Below are 18,647 nucleotides of genomic sequence, written 5' to 3'. Positions count from 1 at the left end.
AACAGCTTATGCTACAACAAATCCATTCTATCTGTATGGTATCTCAGGAGTCTAACTACTAACTAACATAGCTATTTGCCTGACAAAAATGAAACTGCATGCTGAGCTATATATTTAATTGATTCCAAGTTTGTTACGGAATTTGTATGCTGCCCATTAATGAATGGTCTCAGGAGCATTGCAGCAAAAGAGAACTAATGCAACCAAGATGAAACCACCTTCTAATTCAGCTGACCAGTAGTTGATAGAGTTAACTTGGACAGGAATGTTGCAGGGTTTTTTTTTGAAGGTATGGAAGATCAGGCTGGAGAACCCAACCCATTTCTAGAAAATACCTTGTCTGTTGGCTGCATCCTTATCATTTGAATCACAAATGTTTGGGTGAAGTTCCACGACTGGGCAATAGTTAAGATGTCCTGTCAGACTTGCGCTTAGCAGTACACTCCAAGAAGGTGTCACTGTTTGATGAGCAAGGCTTTCAGTCCTTTAGCACCCTTTTTCGGCTATAGCAGTCCTGTATTTCCTTAAAAATATTGGAATTAAGAGTAAATTCTGTCCGTTCTGCCTGAGAGAAGAAAAAGCCTCATGTCTGCAGGCTTTTGAAGAGGTACTGTTCAGACAAGTACAGTACTGAGCAATGTTCTGGACATGAGGCCTCAGAAAAGAATAAGGTACATCTCTGCTTTGAAACCTTGAAGCTGCTTCCCAAACTGGCTTGACTGGATTCTGCTTCTTCTTTGCTGCCTTCCCAGGATCTTATGGTGCATTTGCTGCCATTTAAAAAATACTGCACATGAACACCCTTAAGAATCAAGCATGGTTGTGTTTCAGCCTCACAGTTTTGTTTTGGGTCTGTGGGTGGATGAATGCAAATACGTGCTATTTCAAAAGACTCTTCTGTTAGGGCTTGCTGGAAGTTGTATGAGTGGCAGAATTGTGTTCTATTTATGTATGTATTTATTATACTTCTACATTGTGCCGTAGTCTACAGGCTCTTGGGATCTTGATAAGCAACAGAACAAGCCTGCCTGTGTTGCCCCATCAAGCCTGCATTTAAGATGACACATTTGGTATTGAACTACACAACAGCAGCGGTGAATGTAGAGTTTGACTTAATGCATATCCTTTGTCTGAAAGCCATATATTTAGTTGCATATACACTGCCAACCAGGGATGATGCTCTAAAGCTTATGAATTAATCCTATACTGCACTGGTAAATTAGGAACTTAGTCTCATGATTCTATTTTGCAGACATTACCAGAGTCATGTGGTATCATGAATTTGCATTAAGATGTGGCACAAAAGCCACCATGCTCTTTTGAATCAGGGTCTTGTATGGAATGCTGAGGTCAGACTAACTCCTGGCCACTCACTGAAAAGAACAGGTGAGGGGAATTGCCAAGTCGCATGAGTTGACCACACCACCCACATTTGGCTACTGTGTGAAGAGGCATGATTTGCACAGCAGTGTATGTTCTACTTAAGTGGAAATCCAAACTCAACCAGAGTCTGCCTTTTTGGGTAGAAGCTCTGCATGGGTACATTGGAACCATCCATAAAGGGCCTTCATATGCTGTCCAAATGTGCAGAGGGCAAGGCTGTGGCTTCACATTAGACATCAAAGCCTAATTCTTGCTAGTATGAGGGTCTCATATGCAAGTACGCAGTAATACACACAAAGCTCTAATGAGTTCAGACAAGGACTGTTTACGAAGCCAGCTTGTCATATATATGTGTGCTTTTGATTGGAGAATACTACACAAACAATGTTACATATTCTCTCATTTAAAAGCTTGATAATGTTTTAGCATTCATATAGGAGCCCACAGTAAATGTATATGCTTCTGTTGGACTTAAATTAATCACACTATTTCTGATAATGGTGGTGTAAACAAGGAAAAATTCAAATATTAAGATGAATGCTGATGGTCAGGCTCTTGGCTTTTAAAATTGACAATATGAAAGAAAATGTCATAAAGTCAATATGTTGTGTTACATCAGTTAACTGTTGTGCAAAGGGAACGCAGAAGAAGATGCCAGTCTTAGTGCATATGTATTTCCCAAGGTCTGAGTTTGGACTCTATTCTCTCCTATGACTTGGCTAGAAAGTGTCTATTGGCCATAAGATTGTTCCCTAAATGAAATTTGTTCTTCCGCATATGCTGTGAATATCAAGCCAGAAGTCTTTTTTCCTGACTTGGTCAATAATTTACATATATTAAGTTGCTAACTCACTGTGTTAATTAATGTTCAGAGATAGGATAATAATTCTGGCAGTACACAAGTCTATGCAGATATTTCAGCTTAGCCACTTACCTGGAAGTAAGGGTCATTGTATGCAGTGGTGCTCATTGAAACATGGGTACTGTTGGTGATAGACTGGTGTACAAGCAGTGACTTCTGTGTTGGAGTACTGCTTTTGTTTGGGTAGGGCTTGTCATCTCTTTGGTGAAAATTTGTCAGTAATTACGATCTGTATACAAGAGAAGCATGTTTAATCATGTGAAGGAACTGAGCAGCTCTATGGATCTATGCATGTAACATGGATACTATGGCTGCCAGGGTTGTACTTTTATTTACATGGCTATTACTGTATGGGGTGTTGCATGTTTTTCTTATGCTATAGCTCTCTCTTCATGATTCTAGTCACTAACAATAACCTATAGGGTGCAGCTTGGCAGAGGTTGTAGGTCTAAACTTGCACAGGGTTGCACGTTTAGGGCTCAGTCCTATGGTTTCCTAACATCATCTGGGGGTAGCTGGAATAGGATCTCAAAATGGATGAAAACCATTTTGGCTAATAGGCAGGATAGAACTCAAGCAAGCAAGCAATAGAATTATTCAGGATGCCAGCCCTGAGGTCCTTTGATCATGGAGCTGGGACTCAAAGCACAGAACTCCATCCTCACAGCTAGCATGGATAAAAGCTGGTTTCTGACCTTGGAGTGGGCTAAAAGGGTTTGCCAGCAGGGAGGAAGCTGTGGCTGATGGGTTGGGCCATACCCAGATAGTGTCCCAGCCTCCTTCCCTGAGCTCAGCTGCACTTCATCTAGATGAAATGCAGCATGGTGGAGATTGCCACTGCTGTACCTTGCACATGGCACTGGAAGCATGGAAACCTCTGCTCGGAAGTTTTTATTTATTTATTTATTTTTCTATTTATATCCTGCCTTTTCCTACAAAGGGCTCAAGGCAGCTTACATCATTCTCCTTCTCCATCTTATCCCCACAACAACAACCCTGTGAGGTAGGTTGGGCTGAGAGCACACAGGACATCGGAGAATGCCTTAGCTGCTTATTTTACTCAGAGCAGAACAGCAGCTTAGAATTTGTGACACATACCTAACACTTTTATTGTCCGAAAAAGAAAGCCAGATATTAATATAATACAGGACAAGTAAAACACAGTATGACTTTTACAAGCCCACACTTAACGCAAAAGAACAAGTTTTCCCTGGTTTTAAGATACTCATATATCATGTTGAATTGTGATTCAATGTATGTCCACACATCTATACACATGACCCAAGAAAAGTTTAATGAATCCTAGAAAGGATACTGCAAAAGGAAAAAGTAAAAAAGTGCTTTCCGAATGTTTGTTTCAAAGTGCTTTATGTTTTGTAGTACAACATCTTCTCTACATCTTTTACATTTATTTTACATGCTCTGTGATGTGAGTTGTGATGATCTTTTACAAATGTTGGCAATCTGAAATGAGCTTAACAATCTCTGACATATACTAAGAATACAAGCCCTTGTTTAACATGGACTACTTCCAGGTCTCGTATGTATATTCCTTTAGTTGCAATCAATCTGGAACTTGGTTTGTTTGTAAATTACAGTCTGGTCAGAACTAGTAATACAAGCAAACACTGAATACAAATATAAGACGCTGAGATGATGTCATGTTATATTATCTAGGGATAGGGAATGTTTAGCCCTGCAGATGTTGTTAAAGTGTACCTCTGACTATGCTGGTGAGAGCTGATGGAATTTGCAATCTAGCAACATGTTCCTTCTGTGTGCACTATAACATCTGAAAGACACTTCAGCTAGCTGTGTATTTAACAGAACTAATGTTTCTCCAGTATCTAAATGCAATGGCTTGGATCCTAAGTTATCTTACAGTGCTTAGTCAAATGTTAACTCCATTGAGTTCAATGGGGCATATTCTCAGAGTATGTAGGTATATTATCATCTCAGGATATATGTGGCATGACTGGGGTAGGTGGAGAACCCAGCAAGACATAGTAGGGCCAAAGGTGAAGCTTGAGTCAGGAGTAGGCAAGGGTCAGGTGTGTGGCAAGGCACAGCAAGCAACAGTCAAGGCGCAAGTGGAGACATTACAGGACTGGAGACGGAAGCAGGGTCAGAAACAGAGCAGCTGCCACAAAAATTCCTGGTATTAAAATAAAGCTGGACCGCACGGAAAAGCCTTTTATAGAATCCCAGTGGATCTGTATGATCACACTGTTCCCTATCCTGTAAACACCTACAGATCTGAGAATAATCCTGCAAATACTTGTAAGGTGGACCAGGATGCCTTCTATATTATTTTATTGATTAATTAATTCTATTTATATCTTGCCCTTTTTTCCTTTCAAGGAGCTCTAAGCAGCTTACATAATTTTCCTCTTCCTGCCCTCAATCTTATTCCCACAACAACAACCCTGTGAGGTAGGTTGGGCTGAGAGTCTGTGACTGGCCCACAGTTACCCAGTTGGCTGCATGGCTGAGCAGGGCCTACAACCCAAGTCACCTGACTCCCAGTCCTGCGCTACTAACCACTACAGCACACTGGATCACTCGGTATTCTGAGAGTGTATCCATGCATTCAGCCTTCAAGAAGTTCATGTAGCTTCCCCTACCCAACCCCCAGCAACTCTACCAAACACTGTCTAGGAGGACTCCCTGATTCTCTGGAAAAGCTTTGTGGGGGAAGCAGGTGGCTACATGTTGTGGGGATGGAAAGCATCTTTGTGGACATCACTAATTTGACACTTTATGATCCATGCCTATGATTTCATGTATATAATATATTCAGGAAATGATGCTAAAAGGCAGTAAAAGAATGGGCTTGTAGCTCCATAACATAGCAAGCCATGCCTTCCAAACTCCCATTTTTGAATAGTTCTTAAATGTTCAGAGGATGTTTCCCCTACCACATTTGGTTGCTCTGTGTGAAAAAAAGCCTTATGGGACAAAGAACCAACCACCTACATAAATTGACTTAATTTCAACCAAAACAGCATTTTTAAAAGATGATTTTTTAAAAGAATGTGTGTTAGGCAAAACCTGCAAAACTTCATATAGTACAATTGTATGTGTGAAAAATTATTCTTGGGTGTATCATTGCTTTTCTGCAAAATATGAAAAATGACAATTAGGAATTGTGCTCCTGTAGTCCTAAAAGCCAGAGGTACATGCATAGACTGGGGGAATAGCTTGTGAATAAAAAGTTTGGAATGATTTTTGATCACAATTGAAAATATAACATTTACCAGTTAGTCAGCTGACATAATATTAACATGTATAAGCAGCAGTTACATTATGGAAAGCTCTCACATACAGAGAATACAATGAACCATAGTAGATTAAGACTATAGTCCTACGCTTACCTACTTGAAAGTAAATCCCACTGAATCAATAAGATTTACTTCCAAATAAATATGGTCAGGATCACTTTTTCAGAGATTACTTTTAAACCCACATTCATCCATGGTAATACTCCACTGAGATATCAAATGAAAGGCAAGATATGTATCAATACCTACATTGTTAAATTGCCCCCACAGTAATTAAGCTTAACCCCCCACAAACCAACAGATTAGGTGCCTTTGCCTTCTGCTTTTGTATGTAGGGTGCTCAGATTTCAAGCTGGAAATGTTCTCCATCTCCTTGGAAGTTCCCAACAGGAAAGGATGCAGCCTCTACACATTCCATCCTGATCTTCAGCTCACAGTTTTCTACTCCCCACACAGTGTAATTATTCCCCAATTCAATATGCAAGCAGACTGATAGAAGACCATGCAAGAGGCAAGCAGATGTCTTCTGTTAACACAGCCTTCCCCATCTCATGCAACCTCCAGATGTGTTGTCTGCAACTCCTAGTGTGGTCATTCATCATGTGGCAGATGATGATGGAATTGTAGACCTGGCAGGTAAAGAAATGGGGGAGGCTGTTTTAAAGGGAGAACAGCCTGGCAAACACACAGCATTTAAATACACTTTAACTTTTCTTATTTAACATCTCTTTCTACAATTCAATTAAACAGTTGGGGTTCCTAAATGACAGCAATAATCCTCACATTCTGTATTTGTATTGTACTGTTCTGGATTATCTCATATTTTTCTTTTGAGGTGAGTTAGCCAAAACAATAAGCATCTTAAGTCAAGAATTGCCTGAAGAAAGTTTGGTTTTTAAGTATTTGTACCTCAGTTCAAATTTTAACACGCACACATCCCTGCAGTAGATCCAGGAACATCTGAAATCCCCTGCTCAGCTTGCCAACTACTTCTCTGTCCTGTAATAGTTGCATGGCATGCAGAAACCCAGAAAGTATGGTTTTGCTTGAGCTTGAGATAAGTGACAACAAAACCTCAAGGTGTTAAATTCCCTCTTGTTAAAACTAGAGGTGCCACTAAAAGGAGGTTACCCTAATTCGGACAACTCCCAGCCTAGTCTCTCCTATAGTCTATTCTTTCGGACATCTTTCTCCATTCCCTGCAACTGTGTGATCTGCTTTCACCACTGGGCCCTATGTCACGGGCTGGCGTGAACTGCTATTCAGCTGCCCTTCTTGTCATGTCTCCTAGACTCACCCTTTCTGCTGCTGGGATCCTTTGCCCCTCCCTTGCTTTCCCCTAGGATGAGGGCACCCATCGTCTTTCTTACCTGTTCCAGAGCAACAGATGCATGTTCATGAAGGTGATGCTGGAATGGAAACATTTCTTCCATTCTCTGCTGCCCTGGGTAGTCACCTACTGGCTAAGCTGGCCCTCAGCGCAAGGAAGTCCATGTACATATAGAAGTCTATGACTCATATACATTTAGTTAAGCAAACATCACTGAATTATTAATGGCATATATTGCCCCATTGTCCATATTGCATAGAAGCCCTTACTAGCAGGACACTGCTTGGCAACACTCATTTCTACCATTGTCCCTGATAACTTACAGTCTATTTACAAAGTGGTACTAGGACCACTGCAAGGCCCTAAACAGCAATCAAAGGAGAAACCAGATGAAGTGGAGAAGATGTAGTCTACGATGCGTAGCGTCAGGCGTGTCCAGAGTGATGATAAAGCTTCCTGGAGAAGTGCATTAACGAAGACCTCCTTGGTATGATGAATAAGAAATGGGTTGTCTTGTCCCAGGCCTGACGGTGAATGTATTTGCAGTTCTACTATACTGAGGACTTCCGTGGGAAAGTCTGAATTGCAGGGTGAGGGAATACAAAAATGAATGAATACAAAAGGAAAAAAAACATTAAATGAATGGAAATCCTTTGTCATACAATGCTATTCATACAAGGGCCCTATGGAGGGATGGTGGATGCAACGATTACAGAATTTGCTGCCATTAACCATTTTCAAGAGTAAGCTGGGATCTTTTGATGACAGGTTGTCTCTGAGTTATTGTATAAATATATGGAACACAAACATTACCTTTTCTTATGATTGTTGCCCTCTTCACTACACCAGGAGACTGACCCAGAGTGTTGCTGAATTCTTTACAGCTTTATAGTCATGGTAGATGTTCCCACTGTTTGATCACTTTGAAATAGCATTTAAAAATAAATAATATGCTTGCTTACTTTAAGCAAGAGTTCCTAGAAATGATACTCTTATTGCACCACGAATTACTTCATGGAATTTTACAGAGCAACCAGACAATGGCATTCTCTACTCATAGCCCTCTCATATTTTCCTACTGCTTCTTCCATTTTTTCGCAACACAAACAAAATCAGTTGAGGAGTGCGGTCTGGTGCCTTCTAATGCATAGCGCTTGAAACTACCCCACATCTTCCTGACTGGGTTTGCATGACATGACGACACAGCATGGGTTGCTACAGCAATGGTTTTGATGTGCTATGTGAACTCTCACAGATCCCTCCAGGGTGGTTTGTTTGAGGACAAGTCACCCTGACAACCCATAGTGTGATCTTGGGGTGATTGTACCAAGAATGGGTTGCATGTCATCCAAACCTGGGTGACCAACCTCATTGTACTAAGAATTTACTCATTTGGCAAAAAGCAGCCAAAAACCAAAACAACACACCCACACACGCCTCCCTTGTCCCATGCCCATGCACCTCACATTACCAACTGCCCCACAAGTGCCCCAGTGGCACTTGGGAACAACTGGTATTGCTTTGCTCCCTGCCTCCAACACACAAATATGTTGGAGTGTCAGCTCACTGCAGCTTCCCCCCACCCTTTTTGTGGCAGAGAAGAAATCACAGATGTTCAACAGCTGGCTTCCACCATCCCTCTTCTGACAGTCACTGAGAGCCCCTTCAGAGTTCCAAAGTGGCTCCGTGGAGGGGTTGTCAGTAGCTGGCAGGGACTTTTTTCTTTTACACATTTTTGAGAAGCAGGTTGGGGGTTGCTTGTTGTTTTTAGTTGCACTTGCAGAACTGCAGAAGTTGGCAGTTGTGTAACTACAGGGATTGGAAGTCTTGGCTGGGGCAATGTCGTGTGGGTACTTGGTGCCAAAGTGCAGCAGGCAGCAGCCCTGGATATTGCCCAGAGAGACTCCAAATATTTTTGCCCCCTTTTGGTTTCTCTTGACAAATCTCACAAGGCAATGCGACAAGAGAAACCAAATGCATGAGTACTCTTTGTTTGCAAAAAGAAGCTGATGTGATTTACACTTCCTCTATTTTAAAGCTCTCCACTTCCCACCCCTGCTTTGGGCCTACTAGTCCATTGACTAGCACATGCTTTGCATTTTTTCCTAGGAATCTAGGTACTTGGGAAGTGCAAAAGTGCTTGGGGAAAGGATTTTTTAAAAGGAAAAATAAGCCACTAAGAGACAAAAACAGCTTGTAATCACAGTGAGGAGGGGAGAGGCAAGTTGATCCGGCCAGTGGAGATAGGAGAGGGAGTCAGCTACGCATGGTGAGCCCAATCATCTGTCAGGCACACCATGGACTGTTTGCACAACTAACCCACCATGGCTTATTGCCAGGGTGGACTGTCATGGTGTGTAACATGCCTGCTTGCATTCAGTAAGGTTGGCAACTAAATGTGAATACATTTCCAGGCACAGAATGTTTGAAATAAACAACCAGATCGGCTTTCACCAATAGGGTGCTCTCCAGGTATGGTAATGACAATGCTCAGTCAGCTCAGAGATCAGCCAGGCTGGCTGGAGATGATGGCAGTTTTTGTCCAACACATCTGGAGTGTTAGGCTGAGGAAGACTGGGCTGCATAATAGAACCAGGACCCATCCTGTGCTACGATGCATTCCTCAAACTGAGGTTTTGCAGATTTCACCTGATTGGAATGTTCATTATTTTTATGCAGTCAGTTACCTGGCAAAATGGGCAAGTTGACTTTAACTGAGTAAGTGCTTGCACATGTATCTTTGCTTGCACTGCACCTTTCACATCTAGATGGACTTGGTCCTGAGGTGTTGCATTACAGCCTGTAACCACCCATTGCAGGATACTGAGACGAACACTTTCATAAAAATGGACAGGCAGGATTTTGCCACTGTTGTATCAAAAGGTATAAAAGGTGTCTAGCAGAACAGGGGTGAGGAACCTGTGGTTCTCCAGTTGTTTGGCTCCAACCCCTCATAAGTCATACCCATCATGGTCCATGGGCAGAGATGCTGGGAACTGTCATCTAACAGTATCTGGAGGGCCAGTTTCCAAATTCCTGTACTAGCCAGAACCTACAGAATCCTTATGATATCATCTGCATGCTTACATCCAACCATCATTTAAAGCAACTGGAACATACCTGGCTGCAGCTGCTGTGCTCATAGAGTACTCTCCATTCTGCCCTTTATACTTGGCATCACTGGCAGAATTATTATAAGTCACCATTTTCCCAGGTAGCTCCAGGGATACCCTTCTGCCCTGTGCACTGTTGGGAACATTCCTGTGAGCAGAGTTGACTCGGCGCATCCCTTCCATAGCCTGGGTATTGAATGCCATTGTGTTGGGGCCATATGAACTGGGTGTGCTCATACTGCGAGAGGACATGGCTGCCCTGCCATATGATCCCTCGGTTTCTGTCACATAGAGACGCTTCTTTATCAAAGGACGACTGCTGGAATAGCAACTGAGGTAGCTAGGAGAGTAGCTTCCACCTGAGTAATGGTGACTGTATCCATCAGGCCTTGTGTTGTTTTCCAGAGATGAATTCAAAGCCAGGGAATAACTGTTGCTATAGCTTGAGGGAATGAAATTAGGTTTCCTATCTGAGCCCTGAAAATTGTATGGAGCATTAGCAGCTTTGTGATTCTCTTCCAACTTTGAAGAGCCATCTGGAAGCCCCTTGGCACCATTGCTGAACTCTGGTGGTGGAGGAATGATCTCATAATCAAAATCACCTTCCAGCTCATCATTATTGGGCACAGTGTGGTTTTCAGGTGCAGTTTGAGAGTGTAAGGGTGTTTTTGGCACACTGTGAGATCCTTGCTGTTTCAGGCGGCTGGATTCCAGGAGGCCTTGAACTAAAATGGAAGGACCATGCCTGTTTGACGAGGCCAGATTCTGAGATTCCTGGAGTTTTGAAGCATTCCCACACTGTTCTGAGGCACTGGAGAATGTATGTGGCTTATGGTCCCCCTGCCCTATATCTGCCAAGCCTGAGACATTGCTATTGAATGCACTTGCTCCATTATGCGGCTTTCTTCCTGCTACAGATTCCTTTTGAGGAGACTTGGGTATAACCGTGACAGAATTGGGCTTGGAATCACTGAAGTAAATGGCAGACAAGCCTGTCTCTGATTGGCTGTTATTGTGCAGCTTTTCTGATAACTTGAGCAGAGGTTTCTCTGATAAGCAGCTGTTCTGCCTGGAGGCCTGAGCAGAAACCCTTCCTCTTTGGGCCCGCTGTTGTGCAGCCAGGAGAAGAGCCATTGGGGAACCTTTCTCCACCTTCTCTCCTGTAACTGGATGAATCAAAATGTCACTGTTCCCTTTCTCTGACAGGGGGGATGTCACTGAGGACACATGCTCAGCAGAGTCTCTTCGGTTTTCATTATTATTTGTGCTGACCGGTCCATCTTCTGCAGTTTGGGAAGAAGCTGCAGAGGCCAGACTATCAACAGAGCCAAACCTTGTCCGATGTGTCTTGTATTGCAGGAGAGAAAAATCCATGCTGGGGGATGCAGTTCGTGCAGGCGAGGCAGGCCCAGAAGAGGCTGGTGAAGGTGCACTTGGAACCAAGAGTTCATTCTTTGGCTTCAGGGGAGAGGGTGGAGGTTTATAAGCTTTATCACAAGGCAGGTGATCAGAAGAGACACTGGGTGTCTTAGGTGCTCTTTCTGTAACTTCCAGTGTTGGGTTATTCTGATTTCCTGTGGGTTTTTGAAGCTTGGACTCACCACCATTGATATGGCTGCCACCAAACTGAAGAGTAATTTGCTTCTTTGGTTCTGGATTATGTCTCAGGTTTGCAAGAGCCAAAGGTGGGCCTCCATCCTTTGATGGAGACAGCAAAGCTTCCAATTCATCTTTGAATTTCAAAACACAGTTAGCTTGAATGGGACTGACCTTATTGTTGGGTATGGAGACAACATCATTGGTGGGGTCTTTGTTTGGAGAAGGTGTGTTAGAAGGTATCTTTTCTTTCTTTTCATTCTTTGTCCCTGCTGTTGGCTGTGGACTTCTCAAGACAGACTTAGTTTGCTTTGATTCATCTGTAGTAGCCTGGTTGCTATCCATAATATTGGTCTTAGTCTTTGGAAGGACAGTTCTGTCTAGCTGCCTATCTTCCTTTCTGCACGAAGAGGACAACAGGGCTGACAGCTCATGTTTCAGTTTGTCTAAATTGGCACGTTCCTTCCAATTGTCATTGTCACTGCCATCATCACCATCATCATGATCATCATCATCAGCATCACCATCATCATTAGAGGATGCACAATCTGGAGAAGGAAGTTCTGTTTTTCCTGTGTTAGTACCTGATGTTAGCTTTGTACTTTCAGACTCTGTTATAAATATGGAAGGCTTTTCCAGTGTAGCTTTACTCCTATCATCTCCTTCTGAGTCAACCATGGCTGCAGACCGTACAGTAAAGTTAGCTGGCAGGGGCGGTCGGCTGTGAGGAATCATTTTAGGGAGCTGCTCATCTTTTGGCTTGGATTCTTTTTCTCCTGAGGAAATAGATGATGTTCTCACAGGAGTTGGAGGTGGTATTTTTAATGACCTGGGAAAGGTGAGATGAGGATCTGGGTTGTGTTGTGGTACCTGTGACACCTTCTGGGTTGGGGTTGTTGGGGAGACATGATTCAGATTATGAGGGGTGCTATCTGGTTGTCTCAGATTCAGAACCGTCTCAGATTTCCATTTGGACACACCATTTGAGAAGGGTGGAGTGTGAAGTTGTGGTGAAAGTGGAGACCTGGGAGAAGCTGTAGCATCCATAAAAACCAGAGGAGGAGTAGGAGGAATGAAGTCTGGTGGGGATGGAGTACTGGGGGAAGACAAATTAGAAGATGGATATGAAGGTGAAGCCAGAGATGGAGCTGGCATTGGTGGTGGAGGAGGCACCATTGGTGGAGGAGGTGGAGCTTCCATAGAAGGTGGAGGTGGAGCTCCCATGGAAGGTAGAGGTGGAGGTCCCATGGAAGGTGGAGGTGGAGGTCCCATGGAAGGTGGAGGTGGAGCTCCCATGGAAGGTGGAGGTGGAGCTTCCATGGAAGGTGGAGGTGGTGCTAGGTCAAGTGAAGGTGGTGGTGGAGGAGGAGGAATCGATGGTGGTGGTGGAATGTAATCATCAAAGTAGTTTTGCTCAAATGTTTTTGGCCTCAGATCAACTTCTGAACTGTACTGTCTATAATTGCCATTGATTTGGGAACCAAGTCCTAGGGAAAAGCAGTACATACAAAGGGTTCAGATTTCTTGTCATTTAAGATAGAAAACATCAACAGTAGCACAGGTCAACATTTTCTCTTAGACACTGAAGAGAGGTATTTTTATACAAATTTGGGTGAGGAGTCCACAAAAATAGTCCACTGTTCTACCAACAGGAGAAAGATTATAACCTCCACCCATGAAACCCATATTAGTATGATATTTTCATTGAGTGAAATAACATGCAAGCATTTGAGATCTCCAGAACTGCTCATCAGGTAAGATAGTATAAAAAGTAGTTGTCAGGGAGAGTTTAAAAAATGACTAATTGGTGAAGTCAGCACCTACACTTTCAGAACCCCAAGATGAAAGCGCAGGGGAGGGGGGTCTGCTGTCATTCCAATTAGCTTCTGTGGGTTATATATGGCTACCAGTTAGACCAGCAGCTACAGCTAAGGACTGCAGGGAGAAAGAAAGAAAGAAATGTTGGATCTCCTATTTTTTTTAAATGTAGGACAGCTTGCAGGTTGACGCTAGTGTTGATGTAAATTACATTGCAACAACATAAGCAACTTTTCATGCAATGCCAGTTGCACTGGTTGACACAACAGGTTTTACCAGAACACATCATTTATGTTACCATGAGGGCCAGCTTGGACACTGCCACAGAATCAAGCCATTCTCAACAGTACAAATCACAGTACAAATCAACAGGGCAAATCACATGGGCTTCTTTTGCCAGTGGACCACAGAGTGAAATTAGGCATGAGATCATATTAGATTCTAATTTAGGGCTGTTGTTGTTTAAGCAATTGAGGTCACCTTAGATAGCTTTACCTAGTGGAGTGCTGGCACTTCACAACTACCACCTGTAGAACCACACAATGGCAACAGCTGCCTGGAGCAAAGCAGTTTTGTGTTGATAAACACAGGTGGACAAAGGGTTAAGCCCTTCATCCTCCCCTCCTTTCCTATGCTTTAAGTGTCCTTCAACCTACCACTGCGCACATGTTCAGTGGACACTAACTCATACAGTTAGGTTTGTCACTGTAATAATATTTATTCTGGCCCTTCTGTAATTAACAGCAAATCTCAGTGAGAATAGCATGCTTTTTCCCAGTAGTTATTTTGTGAAACCACAGACAGCCACCCCACTTAGTTAGTGCCCAGGAAATGTTCCTCCCATTGGAGAAACATACCGGAGTCTGCAAGTCTGGTAATCCTATCAAGAGTCACTATCAGAGGAGGAGGACAAACAAGATTAATTTGCTTTCCAGCTTCCCAGTGAATGAGGGGCTGTAGCAAACAAGTCTTACTTATTAACAGGGAAGTAACTAAATATTTTTTTAAAAAAATGTCTGATAATTGCCATGGTGGCCTCACTGCAGAAACTAGCTGAACGTGCTTTTGAAGAGGTTGATTCAGCTTTAATGATCTTTGTCCATAACCCTGTGCCAAGCCTTTCTGTTAGCACTGTTAAACATTTTGAATTCATAGTGAATTTTAGAAGGGTTTCACGTAGGACAGCCAGAAAATGGGACAGCACAAATAAGAAAACTAATGATTAAAAGCTGAATATTTTAAAATCAGTGTAAACATTCACAAACAATCCTAATAACAATATCAGAGTGCTAAAGAATAATTGGATTACACATTAAAAGTGTTCATTGTTAGCTAGATATCTTCAGAACCAAACATGTGGCCATTTTGGACTTATGGATGCTATAGAAATTAAATAAATGATATGATTAGGACAGTCTTCTTCAACTTGCTGTCCCCAAGATGTATTTGAATTACAGTGCCCATCATCCCCAGACAGCAGGGCAAATGCCAGTGGTAAATTAAATGCAAAGGTGCATAATATATGTTATGCCAGTGGTTGATTGAACATGGTGGCACGGTGATTATTGGTGCAGCAAATTTAGACTCTGAACTATGCATTCTTGTGCAGTGGCAATGTGTTTTACTTGCTATTAAACCAGCCCTGCTGCATTGCAGAGTAGCAAAGGCAGCTATTTATTCTGCTGAATGTGGCCCTGGCCCTTTTCCCCAAAGTTGTGCTTTAAATGAACTATCTGCACTGCAGATGAGTAAAATCATTTACATGATCACCCAGTCACTACTAGCACTGTTTCAGGAATGGTGCTGTTCGACTGTCTTTTGCTATGTAGTCCTACTTTAAACAAGCATGTAGGATTGTTCATCTCATATTTGTGCTGAAGCAGCTAAAGATGCTGCCTTATAGCTCAGTAGTGAAGTCTGTTTAGCCTTTAAATAAATGTCCAAGATGGAGCAAACTTAACCACAAAATATGCAATTGCACTGGTTTTACAACAATGATATACTGATGTTGAAATAGGTATATCATACTTAGGTACGAGATAAGGGCTCTACTGAATGTTTTGCACGTCTACAGAGTGACCTTGTTACAAACTCATCTTACCCAGAGATGGGTTGTCCTCAAACCCTTCAGGCACTGATGGTGTCGGGACAGCCACTCCATGTGCCTCTTGAGCATTCTGAAAAGGTTTGAAAAGTAGACTTTAAGATCATGAATGACAAGTGGTAGACATCAGAAATATTCAGAAAAAAAGTACAAGCAGAAGATGTCAAGTTTCAGTTGCTAAGCCAATCAGAATTATATTTTTAAATATATATCAAATCTTGAACATTGTGAAGAACCCCACCTTGTGAGGTAGATGACATTCTCAGGCTTTTGATGTTGTATTATTTATTTGGCATGTGTTCTTTATTGAATGTTTGCCTAGAATACTTGTAAATTGCTTACTGGTATATCAAGAAGTGTTATTCTCTAATAAACGTTGGCAATGTGGGATGGCAGAAGCCTTATTAGTGCACATGGTATGGAAATGCTCAGTGGTGGCTCCCTTCTGGGCAGAAATTTTAGACACATCAAATTCATTGAAATACATCCTTCATGTTTAAAGAAGTCAATGTACGGCTGAATGACATTCCCACATCCTGGAAGCAATTATCTGGCCACCGCAAGTGGACTATGCAAGCCCTCGTGGTGGCTAAGAGACTCATAGAATGGGGTCAAAAGACAAATCACCTTCATCAACCATGGACTGAAGACCTCACAACACTGACATCCTATGAAAGAATAGATTATCGATGACTTTCTCATCACAGAGTCTTCACACTTTGATTTAATGCACAGATTTAGACATTTAATGCACAGATTACAGGACTCTGTGCCCTCCTTAGGCAACATAGAGGGCAACACCTTCTCCGGTACACCCTTCCTAGGCTTTCCGATACAAATTATATCCAGACATGACAGTATCCCATTGGTTATCTCCTCTGTACCAGGTTTCTGTAATGCCTGCTATATCTAGCTTCTCCGCTATTACGGGGTACTTCAGCTCTCCCATTTTGGCCCTAGGGCTTCTAGTATTTGCATAGAAAGACCTAAGCCCCATCAGGCTATTCAGTGGCATATAAATTTAAAAAAGCACAGTGTCCCCTTCCAGCCACATGCACCTATTGTACTGGCACTTCATCATCTCCAACTGGCTTTTGTGGTGTGTGTGTTAGCGTGCATGTGTGTTGGTGGGGGAACTTTCTAAAGCAGGGGTGTCAAACTCGCGGCCCGCGGGCCAATTGCTGGGACAGGTGGGGCCCGGGAGAGGGGTCCTGCGGCCTTCAAAGCGCCGGCGGCACCCGGGCAGGCGGCAGGATGAGCGGCCCACCACCACCACGGGGGTGGAGTACTTGATGCGGCCCAGCCTCACCCTGACTTTACTTCCAGCGGCCCCCAGGTAAGTTGAGTTTGAGACCCCTGTTCTAAAGCATGTGATATGGCATGCTAAGATGCTGCTTAGAGCAGAAAACCTGGGCTTGTCCAGGTCCTTGGGAACATCTGAAGCAGCTCTTTGGGTCTTGAACCACATTATTCCCAGGAGCACTGCTGTGAATTCTGTCCTCAGAGGACCTGCCTTTTTATATTGTTATACAGTGGGTTGCCTAATAAGACAAAAACCACTGAAAAGATTCCTTTTTACCTACTGATGCTTTGCAGGGCTCAAAGCTGTTTTTACAGTTTGTTTTTTTGCCAGCACTTCCTCCTCCTCACTAAAGGCTGGTAACGTAAATTCATTATTAATAGTAATAAACATAATAATATAGTATTGATAATAGTAATAGCATTAGTCTTATGATAATAGTATGGGCAATTATTAGAGGAGGTAAGTATATTTATTCTGTAGGAGAGGCAATTAAGACAATTAAGAGGCAGCATAATCAAGAGCGATCTTGAACAGAATGGCATGCATTAAGCAGCAGGTTTGTTTTCTGTTGTTTTAGGGAACAGGACCTGAAGCAATTGGTTAGAAGTATAAGAAAGATGATTTCAGCTAAACATTAGGAATAACTTCCTTATCGACCAAGTCATTCAACAGTGTAACAATCTGTCTAAGGAAGGTGGTAGATTCCTTTGTTAGAGCTTTTTAAGCAGAGAGATATGGCCATGAATCAGGGATCTTCTGCATTGGCTGGCTGGGTGAGGTCTTCTAGAAGATATTTGAGATCCTTTCTGTGACTGTGCAGTACACCTGTGGCTTAGCCCAAGGCCTCAGATGCCTCGATTTCATGCTTGTCAAAGCAATTCCAAGTTATTTTTGATGCCCAGTTTCTCCTATTTGCCTAGATCTAGTTTGTATTTCATTGTGAAGCAGTCTTTGCAGCCCAGGATGCTGAACAAGGGCTTCTGCTGTAATTTAGTCTCAAAGGAAAGAACTCAGCTTGCCTTGACTTACTGTTGAGATCATTCCACAAAAAGACCTTTAATATTCCTGCTGCTGCCCTCTGAACATACTTTAATGCATCTAAATTATAGGGACATCGTTGCCAGAAGTCAAGCTCATGCTTCCTACTTCCTGGGATAGGAGTTTATTTAACAACACTGAGTTTCTGCCTCACCCAAGTTCAGCCGATCCACATCAGAGCTGAACACTTCATAGTCATAATTCAAATATTTTGCCATGCTTCACTACTAACTGTGGGGCATCATATGCCATCATTTCTGTAAATATGAAATCTAATTACATGAGCCTTGTTTTATTATTTGCATACTGCTTAGACTGATACACTGGGTTGATTAAATGAATCACTCTGAGGTGCAAACATCATTTTGCTGACCTTTCAGTGTCCCTCCCCTATTCAGTATGCTTAGACAAAGTAGCTTCCACTGCCCCAGGTTCAACACTTGCATTAAAGAAAACATTTCTGTCTCCAGCTCTAGAAACATGGTCCATTTTTTTGCTTCTATCAGCACTTGCACATACAGCTGGGAATGGGAAGTATATATGCAAAATGCCAACTCTGAAAACTCTGAGATTCATCAGGGACCCCACTGGGAAAATTTTGCTTAATAAACAGAGATGAACAGAACTTTTGCCAACACATGCAGCCAGACAGCGAGGGCGGGCCCACGTGGGCAACGCTCAGGGTCCCAGAATCCAGGGGACCATCAAAGGACCACCCCAGGAATGGCAGGTGACAAGAGCTGCAGAAGCTAACTCCATTTCATTCTTGCATTCATGACACTGATATGACTTAAGTGAGGTTAAAGTACAAAACTGCAT

The 18,647-nt window shown here is 42.7% G+C and overlaps 1 protein-coding gene across 1 annotated transcript in view; it reads right to left on the bottom strand.

Annotated features, from left to right (window-relative positions):
• Positions 1–7,325: 7,325 nt before the first annotated feature.
• CUNH6orf132 (chromosome unknown C6orf132 homolog) overlaps positions 7,326–18,647 on the bottom strand; it is a 41,393-nt gene continuing 30,071 nt past the window's right edge. Inside the window, exons 3-5 of the mRNA XM_044432019.1 lie at positions 15,485–15,560; positions 9,977–13,052; positions 7,326–7,434 (exon numbers count right to left, since the gene is read on the bottom strand). Of these exons, the coding sequence (XP_044287954.1) occupies positions 7,326–7,434; positions 9,977–13,052; positions 15,485–15,560 (3,261 nt within the window). The remainder of the gene's footprint in view (positions 7,435–9,976; positions 13,053–15,484; positions 15,561–18,647) is intronic.

This window comes from Varanus komodoensis, unplaced genomic scaffold (assembly GCF_004798865.1).
Source record: "Varanus komodoensis strain SLA01 unplaced genomic scaffold, ASM479886v1 scaffold1, whole genome shotgun sequence".
In the NCBI taxonomy this organism is placed as follows: Eukaryota; Metazoa; Chordata; class Lepidosauria; order Squamata; family Varanidae; genus Varanus; species Varanus komodoensis.
The sequence above is the reverse complement of the archived record's forward strand: the minus strand, read 5'-3'. Positions and strand labels throughout refer to the sequence as shown.